This window comes from Lycorma delicatula, chromosome 11 (genome assembly GCF_047948215.1).
Source record: "Lycorma delicatula isolate Av1 chromosome 11, ASM4794821v1, whole genome shotgun sequence".
NCBI classification, from domain to species: Eukaryota; Metazoa; Arthropoda; class Insecta; order Hemiptera; family Fulgoridae; genus Lycorma; species Lycorma delicatula.
Window position 1 is genome coordinate 17,888,083 of NC_134465.1, and position 17,855 is coordinate 17,905,937.

Consider the following 17,855-nt stretch of genomic DNA (forward strand, 5'->3'; position numbering starts at 1 on the left):
CTTATTTCAAGGGATTGATTCTATAACTACATTTTAAAAAATGCATAGTATGTTACGTATACATACTAATTAGAGACAAGTAAAAAAGACAGCATATAAAAACAAAATTGAAACTTATTTGTACAGATGTTAGCAGATCAACACTTAACTAATTTGTAGCCTTTCATTGTGTTTTATTCTATTTAGTAGTTAGTTTAATATAAAAAGTAAATTGTTAATGAAATATAAACTAAAGTATAGATCAATTATTTTATTTAAGTATTAAAAAGGTAATGACAGTTATGAGACTGCTATTTTTTCTAATATTTGTTATGTAAGTAATTTGTTTATTATCAAACTAAACATACATACATACATTAATACTACTATCAGCCATACACTTTGGATAAAATAATTACCTTTAATATAACCATTATTAAATTTTATTGTTTTAGAATTTCAGTAATTACAATTAATTAATGTTTGAGAAAAATTTCAAATTATATTTTGAAGTTAACCTCACCGGGACGGTTTAGCAGTTAAATCGCTGTTGTAAATCAGCTGATTAACAGCGGATTTTCAAAGTTGAAGGTTCTGAGATTCATAGTAAAAGTTAGTTGCTTTTATACAGATTTGAATACTAGATAACGGATGCCAATATACCGCTTTAGTGGTTGGGTTTCAATTAACGATACTTCACAGGAATGGTTGGCCATATCTGTATAAGACTACACATTTTGCATGTCACACATCTACTCATCTCATTGTGCCATGGAGGGGGTTTGGGGGGTTGTTATTGTTCACTAGTTAAGTAGATTGCAACTTACACATTAAGAAAAAAAATTAGTATTTTGAAGTTCTTGGTCTATCTCTTCTACACCCCCACCCTGTTTTGAACCCAAGTATCTCCGGTCTTTAATCCGGAGGTCCTGGGTTCGAATGCCAGTCAGGCGCAGCATTTTTCATACGCTACATTTCCATATTACATGCACAAGCTTTCAAGTTTATGTAGCAATATCATCAAGAAAAATAAAAAAACAGCAAAAGCGGCATATGGCTGGAGGGCACTTGGCTTCCACTTGATATAATCGATTGTTTATATACTCCTAATACATCCGACTCAATTTTGAGCCGGTAAGTTAAATATGAGTTTGATCAGCATTACTGAATGGAAAAATTATTTAAAAGAGGTACGTGCTAATTTGCTACAGAGAGATCAGAGAAAAATTGGAGGTGTAAACAAAACTGTAAAGATAGATAAATCATTATTCAGATGGAGTAAACATAGCGTTGGCCTTCCGTATACACAATTCGGTAGCATCAAGGATATAGTGTTTTTTGATCTGGTCCTGGATAGTTGAACCCAAACGGTTAAAGCACTACTGAACGTCATTCAGGAGGTATTGAATGCGGCTTCACAATCACGTCAGATAAGTGGAAAAACACACGGGAGCATATAACGTATTCCGCATATAATGAGAACTGGGTGGCTGAAGCCGGGTTTACAAGGATCATAATGGAAGATCTGCGCTCCTGGATGGAGTCCCTCTTGAGTATGAAAAGTCGAAGGATGCAGAGGCGGACAGGCCCCCTGTGGAGCGTCTAGGGGATTTCCCGTGCGTGTGGGGATCGCTTGGGTGCGATGAGGCTGAGAGCACTCCGCCTGTGTATTCTATGGCGGTCTTGGGTAAGTAGTGTGTATGATTTGTGTGCTTGAAGTGCCTGATGTGTGTGTGTGTGACGATTGATCGGATGTGATACGCGGTATTGTACGCGATAAGATTTGTGTGATCTACTGTATTCCTGTTTTTGCGCATGAGAGTGTGTGAGGGCGTATTAGCCCCCTCCTGATAAAATGCTTCATTAGCAATACTAGAAGTGGGAGGTTTATTCGGTAGTGCGCAAGTACACATACGCACCTAATAAACCTTGCGGAACCTTTTACAGAGTCTGCAACAAGTTATACTGTCTCGATAAAAGACAATAAAATGCGGTAAGTTTTTTCCGCGTGGGTATGCTCTGTTTCTTTTGTTACAGATACGTGAGGTCGTTGGATCACCGAAATAGAGAGGGAAACGCCTTTTCTTTTACCCCACCATCCCAAAAGAAAAAAATATAATATACATTTTTTTTTCGTGTTTGTGTTCTGTTTCTTTTGTTACAGATACTTACAACAGCCACTTCAACAAACAAAAAAATGGTTTCTTCACTGCGGCCACGCGGTCCCCCCAAACCCTTCCCGGACACACGTGTGTCTGGAGATTAAAATTATGGTATGTAGTAAAGAACCTGCTTCTTGCTTCTTCCACGAAGGCGATCGCCGCCCCACTCCCGCGATCGCGAACAGGTATCATCAAAAATTGTAAGTTTCCTATTCCCTTTCCTTTCAAGAAAGAAGAAGAGGGAACGAGCCCAGCAGTCACCAGCCCAGCGGCCACTAACCGAACAGAAGAAAGAAGAAACCTGCACTTTTCCCCGTTCAGTCCTTCGGGGCCACGGGAATTTCAAGGTTAATGGCATGTAACTTCGGTTACTGCCAATTCTCGGTGCAGGCCAAAGAAGAACGAAGAGGTCATCGGAAGGAGAAGAAGAAGAAGATAGAAGACCGTCTACGTGACCCAACGTCCCGGACGGGAGTCCGAGAAAGAGCCCAGCAGAGATGCGGCCAACAAAGAAGTGGTGAAGAGCTTCTACTCAAAATCCCTTAAAACTTACAATTAAATTAGTTTAAATCAGCAACTGCAACAAAGGGGGCGCATTGCTCCCTCCGTATAGTTAGTGCCCCGTTGTGGCGTATTCCTGCTAGCCTATGTAGCGTTAGCACCGAAAGGACTTCAGTGGACGGTCTGAAGGGGAATTACGCGGGAGGACAGGTTTTCAAAAGCCTAGCCTTCCGCGGTCGGCCCGTGAAATGGGTTCGATAACGCTGGTTTAACAACGGATTGGAATGCAATTAAATCCGTCCTTAAAATCAAAATATAAAATAAAGACAAAAATTGAAAAATTAGACCAGTCATATAAAGTAAACCTTTAAAAACACGCCCGATAAAATCACCCGGCAGCAAGGGACACTGTCCAGGCTCTGCAATCCGAAGGGAGAATTTGCAAACTCCCGCCGACTTTGCATTCCATTCCATAACGAGCCTGACATTACCCCTAGGCGCTCATAAATTGTGCTGTTCCTACACCTCTTAAAAAAAAAGGCCTAAGGTAACTGACTGTGTCTTATGTCAGATTCTTGTAAGGTTCTTTGTCAAAAAAATATTATTCGATTATGTATAATAGATTATTAGGCTAAAGGCGATATAAATATACGCATAAATATATGCTAAAATACGTAAAGTATTTTTTTTATTAACTCTATTCTTGAGGATAAATTCAAAACTTTATGGTAATTCTAGGAACGTTTAGCAACATATTTACTAGTTTGTATTTTATATTTATAAATTACGGTTATAAATGCCTTTAAAATAATTAATTGTAAATTTAAAAAATTCTAGCATTGATTATATATATATATATATATCGTTTTTTTATTCGGAAAGATCAAATTAGGACCGTGCAAATATCACATCTTTTAAGCTTTTTTCTGTTTGTCCATGCGTTTCTCGCTTTTTTGTCCTGGCTTTTATTTTTCTTATCTGCTATTTTCTTCCTGTAAACAGCACTTCTCTTTTTCGTTTGAAAAGACTATCGTCCAAGACTGGAATTCCTAAATCATCAGTTTCAAACGATTTGATTTCCTTTTCATATTACACAGCTCGTTAAAGATTCATTTACTTAATCTGTTCATGCTGCATATATATATATATATATATATATATATATATATTTATTTTTTTTTTTTGCCGCATTGTTTAATCTACAATCAGTTCCAATTTACCGGAACCATAAATAAATTTGAATAAAAAAAAATGACATACCGAGAGGGGTTTCCATTGAAATCTTCCAAATTACATTATGTTGTTCAAACATTGATGAAAATTGTTCTGTTTAAAATCGTCTCACTTTTTCATTGAAGGTTATGCGTTCTGTTTTTTTTTTTTTATTAAAGGTGAACTTCAAATTTTGTTTAATTTTGATAAACGTTATTTACATCAATTTCCTTAGAATTAAATTCTCCATAAAATTAATTACAAATTTTTATTTGTTTATCGATAAGTTAACTAGTTATTTTATCGCAAACATAAAAAAGTGTACTTTCCGACAAAAGGTTTTCGTGTTTTATCACGATTTTCTAAAAACCTAAGAGAGATAGCGGTCTGTGATTACTTTTATTCAATTTCTTAAATCAAAATCCATAAGAAAGTACCAAATTTACCCTTCGATTTATACCCCAAGAAGTTTAGTATGATTTAATTTTACAGACGGCTAAATGTTTTCATGATTTTCACAGCCGAAAATTGTTAACGCCCTTTTCTGACCTAAGTTCATATGAACATTTTTTCTTATTTTTGGCTATAGAATCATCTCCAGAGTTATTGCCGTGCAATTTGGAATCACTCTGTATAACATCAAGAACTTCGCCGGTAAGAGTCCGCAGAACTGAACAGTTGAATGAATGACTTTTATTTACGCAACAATCCCACGTTTTTTTGTTGTTTTTTAATCTGACTGTTGACTTCGTTAAAATTTCAGCAAGATTTGGACCGTGTAACTTATAGATATGATTAAATGGTATATTGCAACAAAGTTTAGTAAGCTTTTTATAATTAAACCGATTGATAGTTGAAGAAGAGAGTAAAAGAAAACCGCTTTGAAAATTGTCGATTATTTGAGAAATCTGATCAGTGTTAAATCACGTCCAGTTTTATAGGTTGTATTCCAAAGTTTGATTTTTTAAACACAATACCTAGAATATGTAAACCAGAAATACCCGATCTATTGGATTTTTAAAGCGCGGTCTTTAACCAAATTCAAAAATCTTCATTATACTACTTTTCATGTCTAAATTGAAATCATCTAACCCAATAAGATATTTTAAATTTCAGTTTCTGTTACTGATATATAAATTATAAAAATTATTTACTAAAACCTCTTTGTTGTACGAATGAGATCAATATTATAAGCTGCTTTTGTATATTAGTCCCACGTGGTTTCTTTATGAAAAAAATTCGAAATATTTTTGTTTAAATAAACAATCGATCAGTAAGCTTTGTTTAAATGACCCTCATTTGTATAGGCACAATAAGAAAAATTAAGTTCCGTAGGCAACTTGTAAGCTGTACAATAAAATAAAACCATCATTATTTTACTGAACATCAAGATTTCTGGTTAATTGAATCCCAACCACCGACGAAAACCCGTATCTACGATCTAGTATTAAAATCCGAAAAAAAATATTTGCCTTTACTAGGATTTAAACCTTATAAAACTCTAGGATTTAAAAGTAAAATGTGAACCTAAAAAAGCGGCTTTACAAAATACATGTTTTTCTTATAAATGTGGAATAGTCGGACTACACATAAACACTACGATCCAAAAAGATATCAGTTTCCCCCGGGAATGGAATATGTTGTCAATATATTCCACTTTGTGAAACAGATCGTGTTATTTTTACACATCTACACATAAAAACTAGGTCTGATGTTCGTATAAGTATTAGATAAAATGGAGACGGCTTTAAATATTTAGCTGAGGTTTTTTCACAATTAAGTGAAGCCAAATTAAAAGAGGTAATACTCATCGGGCCACAAATAAGAAAATTAATTCAAGAAAATATATTACACAAAACTGAATTCTAAAGAACTAGGAGCGTGGAAGTCATTCAAAGATGTCGTTACTTGTTTTCTTGTTAAGAAAAAGCAGAAAACTACGATCAGATTATAAATGAACTCTTTAGTGAACTACAAAAATTTAGGCTGCAGAATGTCATTGAAAATGTATTTTTTACATTCTCGTTTGGAATTTTCCCAAGAAGTAGAAATTAACGGGATGTTTATTTCGTAAATAAACGGGGGGTGTAGCATCAAAAGAATATAATTACTTCCCTTACAATTATTTCTCATCAGCACTGTAGAATATTGCATAAAAAACACAATTTTCTAAAAAAATCTGTTTTTATATTTACCTTTGTTGTTCTACTGTTCAGTAAAACAAATTAATGGAGATTAGAATTTTATAAAAATATTGTTACACAGTGTAATATTATTACAGTGTAACAATATATATTTTTTTCTTTTTTCATTTTCAGATACCAGCAAATCTAAAAGTCGAAAATAATTAATTTTTTTATATCTATAAATCTATTTTATTCTTAAAAAATAACTAGTGGTATAAATTTTAGAAAATAATCTAAATAACATGGAAAAATCTACAAGAACAAATCATATCGGTAATAATTACATAAATGTTATATTAGCTGAAGTTATTTGTCATTGATAATCTGTTAAGAATAGTGAAAAAGTTATAAGATCAGATGAAGAATGTTCTGATAGTCCAATCCAGATATGAATGAGGAAAGTTTGTAATCAATCTTTTCCCATTGTTTTTCAATTGTACATTTTCAATTTGAGTGTAGAAAAAATAGAAACATTTAGATTCACTGATTATGTCACTATTAAGTACTAAGTAGGAGAGTTTCATACTATGGTAGATTAATTATTACTTTGTCTTATTTCTTACTGAATTACTCTAAGTAATAATTAAGTAATTAATTACTCTAAGTAATCAGTAAGTAAATAAGACAAAAATCAAAACAAAATAATGAATGTGAAAGAATAATATTAAAATACATTAACTTAGCACACAGGCAGTAAAATTACAAGGAAGGAAGCATGCCAAAAAAGCCTGCCAGCATCAGATGTTTTTTAAGTTTGTAAATGTGCTTTTAGAATCACATATGTAAATCCAACTATGCCTTATGTAAATCCAAATCAGTCTGTCAAGAACCAACTAAGGGTTGGTTGCATTAAGGATCATTTTACAATTGCAATTATGGTTTAGCCATTGTTGATTCCAGGAACTCATAACGATATTTTTTCCAGAACCAACAATGGCAGCCTACCTCAGTCATGCTAACGAACACTATATTTAGAAAAGCTACTGTGATATTTAAAAAAGTGAGCATGTTGCCCGTTAAATTTGTTTACGACAGACACAGGTGAGCTTTTTGATAAACCATGCAACAGGAACAGTTCCTAATTGATCTATCAACGCAGTTGTTCTTTTCAAACCATGCAAGCATGTAAAGTAATCACAAGTGTCTCCGCATCCTTAACGTGGATCATATGGCATCCAGAAAAAACCTAAAAAAGCAAGGCTAACAAACAGGTATAGCTGGTTATAAAGGAACCCAACCCAAAGAAGGACTACAGAACACAAAAAACCCAAGGTATAGTCAAAGCCTTCTCTTCCAGTCTGTGCATCCACAATCTCATCTCATCCCATCCTATCCACAATCTCTTGGAGAATCAAAAGTATCTTACCAATGATGTACCTATTGAGATATCATTTTGCACAGTTTATGCTTATCCTACAATTACTGACATGCCATCTGAACTAAGGCTGAGACTTCTCCAAGGAATTCTTACCAATTTCCTGGGAAAGAGGAAGTAATCATCTGAATTACATAAACCAGTCATCCAGATTCCTGCACAAAGACACATTCTATTTCTATAAAGGTTTATATAAAGACCACATAGTAATCGAAAAAAATAAAAAATAGAGTATGCTTAGGTCAACTAGACTGTTAACATCTAACATATAATCAATATTGGAATGACATTCAATTATAAGTCAATGTTTTTATTTGGTTTTCAACAGCATCTAAAAGCTGTCAAAACAGCCTAAAAACAGTGAACCTGTACTTTACACAGACAGAAACTTAGCCCTAAAGTTTGTCTGTAATGTGTATGTTGGTTCCTGTGTGATGCAATAAAGACATATATATATATATATATATATATATATTTAATAATAATAACAGTAATCTGTTGTGAGTATTTGCAGACATATTATAATTTTAAGAGCACCCTTTGCACCTCTAAAATGAGCGCCCCAGTGCACCCCATTTGATAGTGATCAATTGATAGTGATGATTGGTCTAACTTCCCACAAGGTGGTCACATAACTCATAGCCCCACATACAGTCCCCACAGGAAGCCCACTATTAATTTCTTAAATTTAATATTTTATTTAATGTAAACTTAATTCTAATAATATTATTCATTTGATTGATTCAAATAATTTAATTCATTAAAGTTTGTGATTCAACCTGGAAATCTCCACTACACATATACATTTTTTTTCAAGAAACAAGGGTAAAAATTTAGTTGCGATTGATTGTTTATCCTGAAGAAACAGAAATCCTTCTTTAAAAAACAGTACAGATGAAGTGTGACCAGAAATTTTTTTAGTAAATATAGTCCATCCGTAGAAAACTAAAAATATTTTCTTTTCATTTTTGTGTTAATTTCCACAGAGAGATTATAGAAATGTCTTTCAATGTATCTATAATACTTTATATAGCATTTAAATTTAAAGAATAACAAACAAAGGTTATCCACTCCTCATTATGTCAACATTTTTAATGTTATACTACTTTAATAATCTAGTTCCTAACTATTCAAAATAATGATTTATGAACTAATACAGGCTTGACTATCTAATATATGCTATAAGAAAACAGTATTTACGAGAGTTAACATTGCAAGAACACGTATTTTGCTCTACACATAATATATTTTGAATTTCAAGGAAAACTGTAACTGTACTACACTACATAATTAACCTAATTTATACTACGATATAAACTTACAAAACAATTAAATGTATAAGTATACGTAAAGAACTCACAACATATTTTTTCAAAAGTAGTTTTCAATAATTGTAGACTTATGAACGATTGAACTTACAAATTACGCATGAACTCCTTGACAGACTACAAAATTAAAATCACAATTATAATTAAGGTCTAGAATTATACTTAAATGTGTTCCTCCGTTAAATCCCGGCGTTAAAACAAAAATAACAAAGTAAATTTTAGATTTTGTATCGTCATGAAACAACAATTAGGCAAAGTTTACAGTGAAGTTTCATAAACAAAAAAGGAAAAAACTCTGTTGTACGAAATATATATGTTTCATATTTTAAAATTGGGTACCATTACCTTGTTGAGAGAAAAAACTCGATCCGAAAATTATAAAGAAACCATTAAGTATAGTTTAATCATTTTCCACAGAAATCAACCGCTTCAGTTTGGTCTGCACTGCCCACCTACATTAAATATTTCTAATTCCAACGTAATGATTTCTATAATTATAAAATGTTTTTATTTTTACAAATCATTCTTATTTAAAACAGTTAAATTAGATTTTTTATAAGGTTATTTTCCTTTTTTTTGTTAATTTTTAAAAAATTTTTTAAAAAATTTCTTTTAAATTAAATTTTTTTATTATTTTTTTTTTATTTAAATGTTACTGCATACAGAAAAATTTACGAAGTTATGGAAAAGTTATTTTTTATTTAAAACAGAAAAAGTATATGATAAATTAATTTCAGTACTTTATCGACTGCTGGCCCCACCATTTGTACCCTTCAAATCGGTGGCTTTTTTTTGAACCACTTTCTTTATTCATTTTCAATTTAAATGCTAATTAAATTAATGTAAATTAATTAACTCAACTTAAAGATAACGTTAAACTTACTTATTAACTGCTACATGGCAACCTTCCAATGGCCAGGGCTCCCTTACTACTGGAACTGGTTTCAGAAAACCAGTTGTGCCCTATCATGTGACACCATGTGAATTCGCCGATGTAGAATTCCACTAGGTGTCTGGTAGTTCATCTGTGCTTTTCATTCGCCATTTCAGCGAGCCTCACAATTGTTCAACGTCACATATAGTATGGCAATAATTGTTGCAACACCCTACAAGACAGTCAGTTTCATAACTGATTTATTACTTTATAAAATATTATATGACTTAATTATTTTATATAATAATAAAATAATTTGTATAATAATACTTACAAATAAGATGTGTTTCTTTCTTTCTTTTCCTGTTTAGCCTCTGGTAATTACTGTTCAGATAATACTTCTGAGGATGATATGTATGAGTGTAAATGAAGTGTAGTATTGTACAGTCTCAGTTCGACCATCCCTGAGATGTGTGGTTAGTTGAAACCCAACCACCAAAGAACACCGGTATCCACAATCTAGAATTCAAATCTATGTAAAAATAACTAACTTTACTAGGACTTGAACGCTGGAACTCAACTTCCAAATCAGCTGATTTAGGAAGATGCATATGTTTGAAAGTACTCATTGATACATTTTTCTTGGGAAGCAGGTAGTATCAAGAAGGGCTTAGTACAGTAGAGTATTCATCTTTCTACACAGCTGCAATTTTTCCTACCCTTGCAGGTAAGCCATCATTGAATTGCAGTCTGTGTAAAATCATCAATAATAATTTAATAAAATTATTGAAAACTGATACTTAGTAAATGTAATGAACAATACTATATTCCATTTTATGAAAAATTTAGTATTAAACACACTAAAACAGTATGTATGATTCAGAAAGCGTTTGTTGATGATGTTGAGAGGGTTACAAAAATCAAAAAATGACACAACAATTTCAAGTATGGCTGAAATTTGTGGGGACATAATTAATGTGACAAAGTAGATTCTTGCAAGTTTTTTTCTTTTTTTCTTATTGAAAAGTAAGTCACTTCAGGAAGATAAAAAATATAACAAATATTAACAAAAAAACTTCTTCTGTCACCATTCTGTGATCCTATTATTCACCATAAAAGACCAAAACAATGTAAACAAAGAACTGAAAATCCAATCATGACCACTAGCATTCCCTTATAACTTGGTCAGAATTTTTTAACAAAATAAACAATTAAAGATTTGTCAGCTACTTGACCATCAAGATACAGCTTCTTGTGATTTCCGAGTATTGTGAAAAATGAAAATGTTGATTTTATTGTCCATTATTACAAAATGTAAATGAATTATTTCAGGGGATTGATTCTATAAGTACATTTAAAAAAATGCATAATAAGTTACTTATACATACTAATTAGAGAAAAGTAAAAAAGACAGCATATAAACACATAATTAACACTTATTTGTACAGATGTTAGCAGATCAACACTTAACTATTCTGTAGCCTTTCATTATGTTTTATTCTATTTAGTAGTATCTAAAGTATAGATAAACATTTTATTTAAGTATTAAAACATAATGACAATTATCAGACCATTATTTTTTCTAATATTTGTTGTAATGTAAGTAATTTGATTATTATATTTATTATCAAACAAAACAAATACATTAATACAAGTATCAGCCAAATAATTACCTTTAATATAAGCATTATTAAATTTCATTATGTTTTAGAATTTCTATAATTACAATATTGTAATGTTTGAGAAAAATTTCAAATTATATTTTGAAGTTAGTCAGCTGGGTCGGTCTAGTGGTTAAATTGCTGTTGTAAATCAACTGATTAACAGCTGATTTGAAAAGTCAAAGTTTCTGAGGTTCAAATCTTAGTAAAAGTTAGTTGCTTTTATACGGATTAGAATACAAGACAATGGATTTGATATACTTTGGTGGTTGGGGTTCAAATAACCACACTTCTCAGGAATTTTGCTGGCCTAAGTCTGTACAAGACTACACTTCATTTTGCATGTCATCTTTATCTCATTGGCCGTGGAGGGGGAGTTGCTTATTTTTCACTAGTTAAATAGATAGTAACATACTCATTAAGAAAAAAATAAATATTTTGAAGTTTTGGGTCTTTCTCTTATGCACCCCACACCCTGTTATTTCTGTTGGATTTATGTAAGGCTTACAGATAAGATAGCAATCTGGTATTGTCTATGTACACAATGTTAATATCACATTGTTCTGTGCTGATCGTCCAAGTGAAACTTGGACAATCGGAGTATCTGAGAAGAAAAGATTTGAAGCTTTTGAAATGTGGTGCTATAGGAGAATGTTAAAAATCAGATGGGTGGATAAAGTGACAAATGAGGAGTTATTGCGGCAAATAGATGAAGAAAGAAGCATTTGGAAAAATATAGTTAAAAGAAGAGACAGACTTATAGGCCACATACTAAGGCATCCTGGAATAGTCGCTTTAATATTGGAAGGACAGGTAGAAGGCAAAAATTGTGTAGGCAGGCCACGTTTGGAATATGTAAAACAAATTGTTAGGGATTACTGAAATGAAACGACTAGCACTAGATAGGGAATCTTGGAGAGCTGCATCAAACCAGTCAAATGACTGAAGACAAAAAAAAAAAAGATCGATCTATTATTTTGTTTCTTCGGTAATAAAATACCAATTTTTATCATTCATCTTGTATAGGCAGTCTTAGGCAGGTATTGTGTGGTATGATGTCTTTAATTGAGTTAGTTAACGTAATCTACAGTAAAGAGAAGACAGTAGACTTTCATAGGGAAACAGGGATATTGCATAACAGTTGGTTGTGTGCATTCCACTTGAAAAATCAATTTTTTATGTACTACTGGTCAAAGAAGTATACAATGATGCAATTTTGAGCTGATGAGTTAAATATGAGTCTGAACAGCATTACTGAATGGAAAAATTGTTTACTCGAGGTTTGTGCTGATTCGCTATTAAGAGATCAGAGAAAAATTAGAAGTATAAACAAAACTGTAAAGATAGATAAATCATATTTCAGTCAGAGTAAACATAACGTCGGCCTTGTGTCTACACAATTCAATGGTACCAAGAAGACAGTGTTTTTTGATCTGGTCCTGGATAGTTGAACCCAGACGGTTGAAACACTATTGAACATTATTCGGGGGATATTGAGTGTGGCACCACAATCATGACAACATAAGCGGAAAAACATGTGGCAGCATATAACGTACTCCAGGTTTTTAGGCAACAAACTGTCAATCATGTGCAAAATTTTGTTGATCCCATGTCTTTTGTACATACTCAAATGATCAAGTCATTGTGGGATACCGCCAAACAAAGAAACCGTAAGAAGTATGGAATAAGTAGACAATTATTGAACTCCTTAAGTATGGGTTTTTAAGGTGGCATCAGTTGTGTCATAATGACCAGCACATTTTACAAAATATAGTAGCATTTTGGCCGCCTGCACAATAATGTTCCATTAATTGAAGTATTGTTTATATATAATGTGTTAAATGTGTGAGTTATGTGTGTAGCATAGTTTTTAAAAGTACTTTTTTCCTATGGCAAGTCTGCTTTTGGGTGCCCTAATTACAAAACTGTAACTAAAGTTTGCATTCTGTTAATATTCTATTAATTTATGTTTCTTTATGAAATTAAGGTGATTTCGTTAGTTGCTGTTAACAGTACGCTATAAAAATGTTGTTAAAAAGCGTTATTATGAGTGATACGACTGCATGAACTAAATCCAACGTGGAAAAGTTCTAGACTTGTGTCCAGATGGTCTTAAGTTCCAAATTCAACAAATATGTAGAAAAAACAACAATTCTTAAAAATGTGGATAAAAAAGAGTATGGGGCACATAACAAAAAAGAGCCTAAATTCCTAAGTTTTAAATTTTGATTTTTAATTTTTTTTTTAAATTATATATAAGTAAAGAAATTTTATAAAATTATTTGATAATTTTCATTTCTGTTAACCAATAAAAGTAGAAAATAATTTGATTTAAACCTTCCAATCATAGTTTTTTAAAGATCCTTATTTATAATTCATCACAAAGCACAGTCTACATACACAAAAGATATTTCTGTTAAATTTTTACTTTTTCACTTTTATTCGTTTATTATGCTCTAATAAATAAGGAAAAAAATTTAATGTTCATCACATCAAATTGTGATTAGAAGAAACGTTATGGTCCTCTAAATACCAACGCAGAGCAATTTTATTTTAGACAATATGTATACGCATTAAAACTATTACCCAAAAGCATATCTATTAAAAGTGAAATTACTATTAATTCTAAATATACATATTTAACTTTGTTGAACTGGGTCCCATAGGTAGCCTTGTTGAGAGAAAAATAATTTTTTTCATATACAGGTAACCTAGATGAAATGTGTGGTTAATACGAATGGTGACTGAGACAGTATCATGGAGTCAATAGTGTTAATATGACTGATCTGTCAGATCCTAAACTGTCAACCTATGAATGAGAAGTTAAGCACTAATTTTCTACTTTATTCTATCTGACAAATACAGAAATCAACTTTTTTATTTCATCGAGTTAATTCTGTAAGCCAATACAGGACAGCACATTTTATGCAATTTATGTTGGTCTTGTGAAACTGATATATCAAATAAATACAAATAGTAATTGTTATAACTATGTTAAGAAATTAACTACTGTATTGTATTTTCATTTCAATATCATTTACTTTTTTTTAGGATTTTAATGATATATAACACTGCAACAAATAGAAAAAACAACAAAAGTAAGAGAGAATCTAAATCACTGGTCACTAATTTAGAAAGCTTAGTAAGTAATTAACAACAATAGTAAAATATTTAGTATATTTCTTACATGGTGGACTAATACTAGAATATTTTCAGAAAATTATAACTTCTTTTCTTAAGAAAATATAAATTATTTTCTTTTCAGAAAATTATAAGTAAATTTCTATTTTCTGCTGTCCATGATAGCAATAATATGAATTTTGAAATATGAACATTAATAACAAACTTTACAAAATTTTATAATTTTAAAAAGATTATTGCAACTAAAAACATTTTATTATAAAATACGGTTCAGTGTGTCACAGTAAAGTTTTATATTTTTAAACATGTATTTATTCCTCAATATATTATTACAGATAATTGTAGATAATTTCTAATAAGCTGACAACTTTTATTGACTTTTGAGGGCATTAAATGTAGAAAACTCCTTAACATATAAATGATAGTTTATAAATATACGTCTAGTTTCAAATTAAATAAGAGAGGTATAGGTTGCACCAGTGTTGATATAAACCAATGTTAAAGCACCTTAAGCAGTTTATATTAAAAAAAAGGTAACAAAATGTTAACATTTTTATATCAATGGGATTCCATGAAAATTAATTTAAGTTAGTTCTTTGAAGGCAGTTAACAGGAATTTTTCTTGGTTGTAGATTATTTTGACAGCAATTCCTATCAATCAGGCAATTTCAGTCAATCATTTATTTATTTATTAATATTTCATCACTTTGTGGTTTATAAAATTCAGAATATCAGAACTTTTAGGGCTTGTTAAGAAATTACCCTTTTTTATCATATACTTACTGTAAATGTTTCAATTAAAATATAAATATTCTTAAATATAAGAACTTTCTGTAAAAAAAAAGTAAGTGTCCAACTTTTACAAAACTTAAAAATTTAGTAAAAGTAAATCTTGAAAATTTTTCTAACAAAATTTTTGTTTTTAACACCAGTACAATAAATCAAATTCTATTTCAAAAGACAGTGATTTTGAAAAATAATTACATTTATTATTAGGTAGACTGAAGCTTCTTTTAATAAGATAAACTGAATTATAATATTATAAATCAATATAGTCATAATACAAGTTAAAAAAGTTAATTTCTCAAACATTGTTACCGCTGATATTAATAAATTTAATATCAGCAATTAATTTTGAACTTCTCAAGATCTTTCAGTCCTTAGACCATCATCAGGAGATTAAAATATACTATAAAATAAAGTTAAAAAAATATGATAATAGCTATTATTAGTACGCTGAAAATTACAATCAGTCATGACCGTTTAATATTTTAATTTTTTACTTTATTTTATAATATATTTTAATCTCCTGACGATGGTCTAAGGACTGAAAGATCTTGAGAAGTTCCAGATTAATTTTTGGTAAGATGGATTCGTATTTTTTAATAATATTTAATAATTTAAAAAAGTTGTTTTAAGTAAATTTTGGTTCAGTTTAAGATTAAAAATAATAATTTTATAAGATTTCAACAACCTCAAATGATGAAAAGGAAAGAGTGTACGATAAATAAAATTTATGTAGATATAAAACTCTTTGATAATTGTAATTTAAAATAGCAATAATAATAAAAGTAAATGTAACCTTAATACAAATACTTAATTATAATTTCATACCTATTTACAGAATGAATGGAAACAGTTACTGGAAGACACTAATGGGAAAATATTAATAGTAAAATTTTATGCACCATGGTGTATTAAATGTAAAGAAATCTCACCACTATATGATGTAAGTTTTGATAATTAGAAAAAAAAAGAAATTTTTAATCTAAAACTGAATTCTCATATTATATCAAATAATTCAATCAATGTGTATTAAGTAGACTGAAAGCCATGTCCCCTGTAGATTTAAATTTTGTAATAGGTACAATTATTACAGTTACGACTGATACAATTACTGTTCAATTGGTGTTCAGTTCTTGCTCACATCTGGATTGAAAGTAAAGTTATATAAGTACACAAAACAAATCTTTATCTTTTAGTATTGGTGAAAAAATTGTAAGGTTCCTTGCGACATCCATGAAGAATACATACATCTCTAATTTTGTACTATCAATCTATCAACATTTGCATAAATGAACATAAAATTTGAGAAATACTAAAATAAAATATGGAAATGATCCATAATCACCTGTTTATGGACTACAGCTATCTGTATTACACCTTAGAAAACAAATGAAACTTCTTGCAGAATAGGAAAAAGGTTATACACCGGAAAGCCTTCTATAATAATAATATTATTAAATTTGTAAATAGTCTTATATTGCTCACATGTTGGTAGTTGGACACCTGATATCATTTACAAGTCATGAAAATGACTGGCCTCAAGAATAAGAAGCACATCATGTCAGGCTAACTAGGTGAAATGAGAAGTGAAGTGGTTTTTTTCAATGATGTTTCTCCAATGAGCTGAACAAACATACTGCAGCTATCAGCATGCCAAGCTTATTGAAATGAAGGTGATATTTGGCCCTACAACAACGCTATTCACCACAGGGGTTGGCTATATAGTGAATATATAACTCTTAAAAAAAGAATCTCACAGATGACATAAGAAAGGTTATGATTTTTTCAACCTTCCACAAAGTACCGTTCTGTTGAATGGTCACAAATCCCTTTCTATAAAAAAAAATGAATTGTTTGTCATCAGTTTATTTAATATTTACACATAAAACCTATTTTAACTAAATCCTCCATTGCTCACTCACAGTTTTATCAGTAGCCAATTGTGGCTACTGATAAAGATGGTTTTTAATTGTACTTAAAGGGAGTTGTTTAATGTTAAGTTTGTACTTATAAAAAACCTGAATTTCAGAGCCCCTACAGATCCATTGCTCTTCAAAATATTCCTTTAAAAAGTTACTGAGCGAGGATAAAACCATAATTCAGCTCATTTTTCCTCTTTCCTCTGTAAAATGGCAGTTAATTCCATTCCCAATATATATTTGATTGAATATTGGGAAAGTGCCTTAGAAGAGCTTTACAACAAGTTTTGCTTAATGCCATGTTCCAGTCAGAAAGCTTGTTAACAATACCAGGCTTAAAGAGTTTCCAATTGTTTTCCCAAGATCTTTTCCATTGTTTTCTTTAGTGTTGAATGGGGAATATTTAGCTCCGAAGGGTTTTTCTTTGGTTCACTTAAAGTAGTCTGTAAACAGGATTCCTCAAAAATATCAGAGCTATACTATCAACTGGAAAGAAGTCCAGATCATTTCAAATCAAGAATTGACCAAGTTGAAGGCATTTTTCCCCACTTTGTGTTACTACCAATGCAGTTTCCTTACCAAAGCACTGAACAAATCTGTTTCTTATGTTTCTACAGTTTTCATTTGTGTTTGAAGACATGTGCACCTTAACACTAGCAACGAATGTATCTTCAGTTGAATGCTCACTGTCAGCTAATTTAACTTAACAATCAACTTTGTTTTAACTTAAA

General features: G+C 30.9%; 1 protein-coding gene across 2 annotated transcripts in view; it reads left to right on the forward strand.

Moving 5' to 3' along the window:
* The window catches only part of LOC142332299 (thioredoxin-like), a 29,755-nt gene that overhangs the window by 875 nt on the left and 11,025 nt on the right, over nucleotides 1-17,855 (forward strand). The window contains exons 1-3 of one of the 2 annotated variants that reach the window (XM_075378649.1): nucleotides 11,083-11,216; nucleotides 14,330-14,420; nucleotides 16,044-16,148. In XM_075378649.1, coding sequence (XP_075234764.1) covers nucleotides 11,173-11,216; nucleotides 14,330-14,420; nucleotides 16,044-16,148 — 240 coding nt within the window. In that variant the 5' untranslated portion in view covers nucleotides 11,083-11,172. Of the gene's footprint in view, nucleotides 1-11,082; nucleotides 11,217-14,329; nucleotides 14,421-16,043; nucleotides 16,149-17,855 lie in introns of those variants that run through there. The other variant, XM_075378650.1, reaches the window with a different exon arrangement.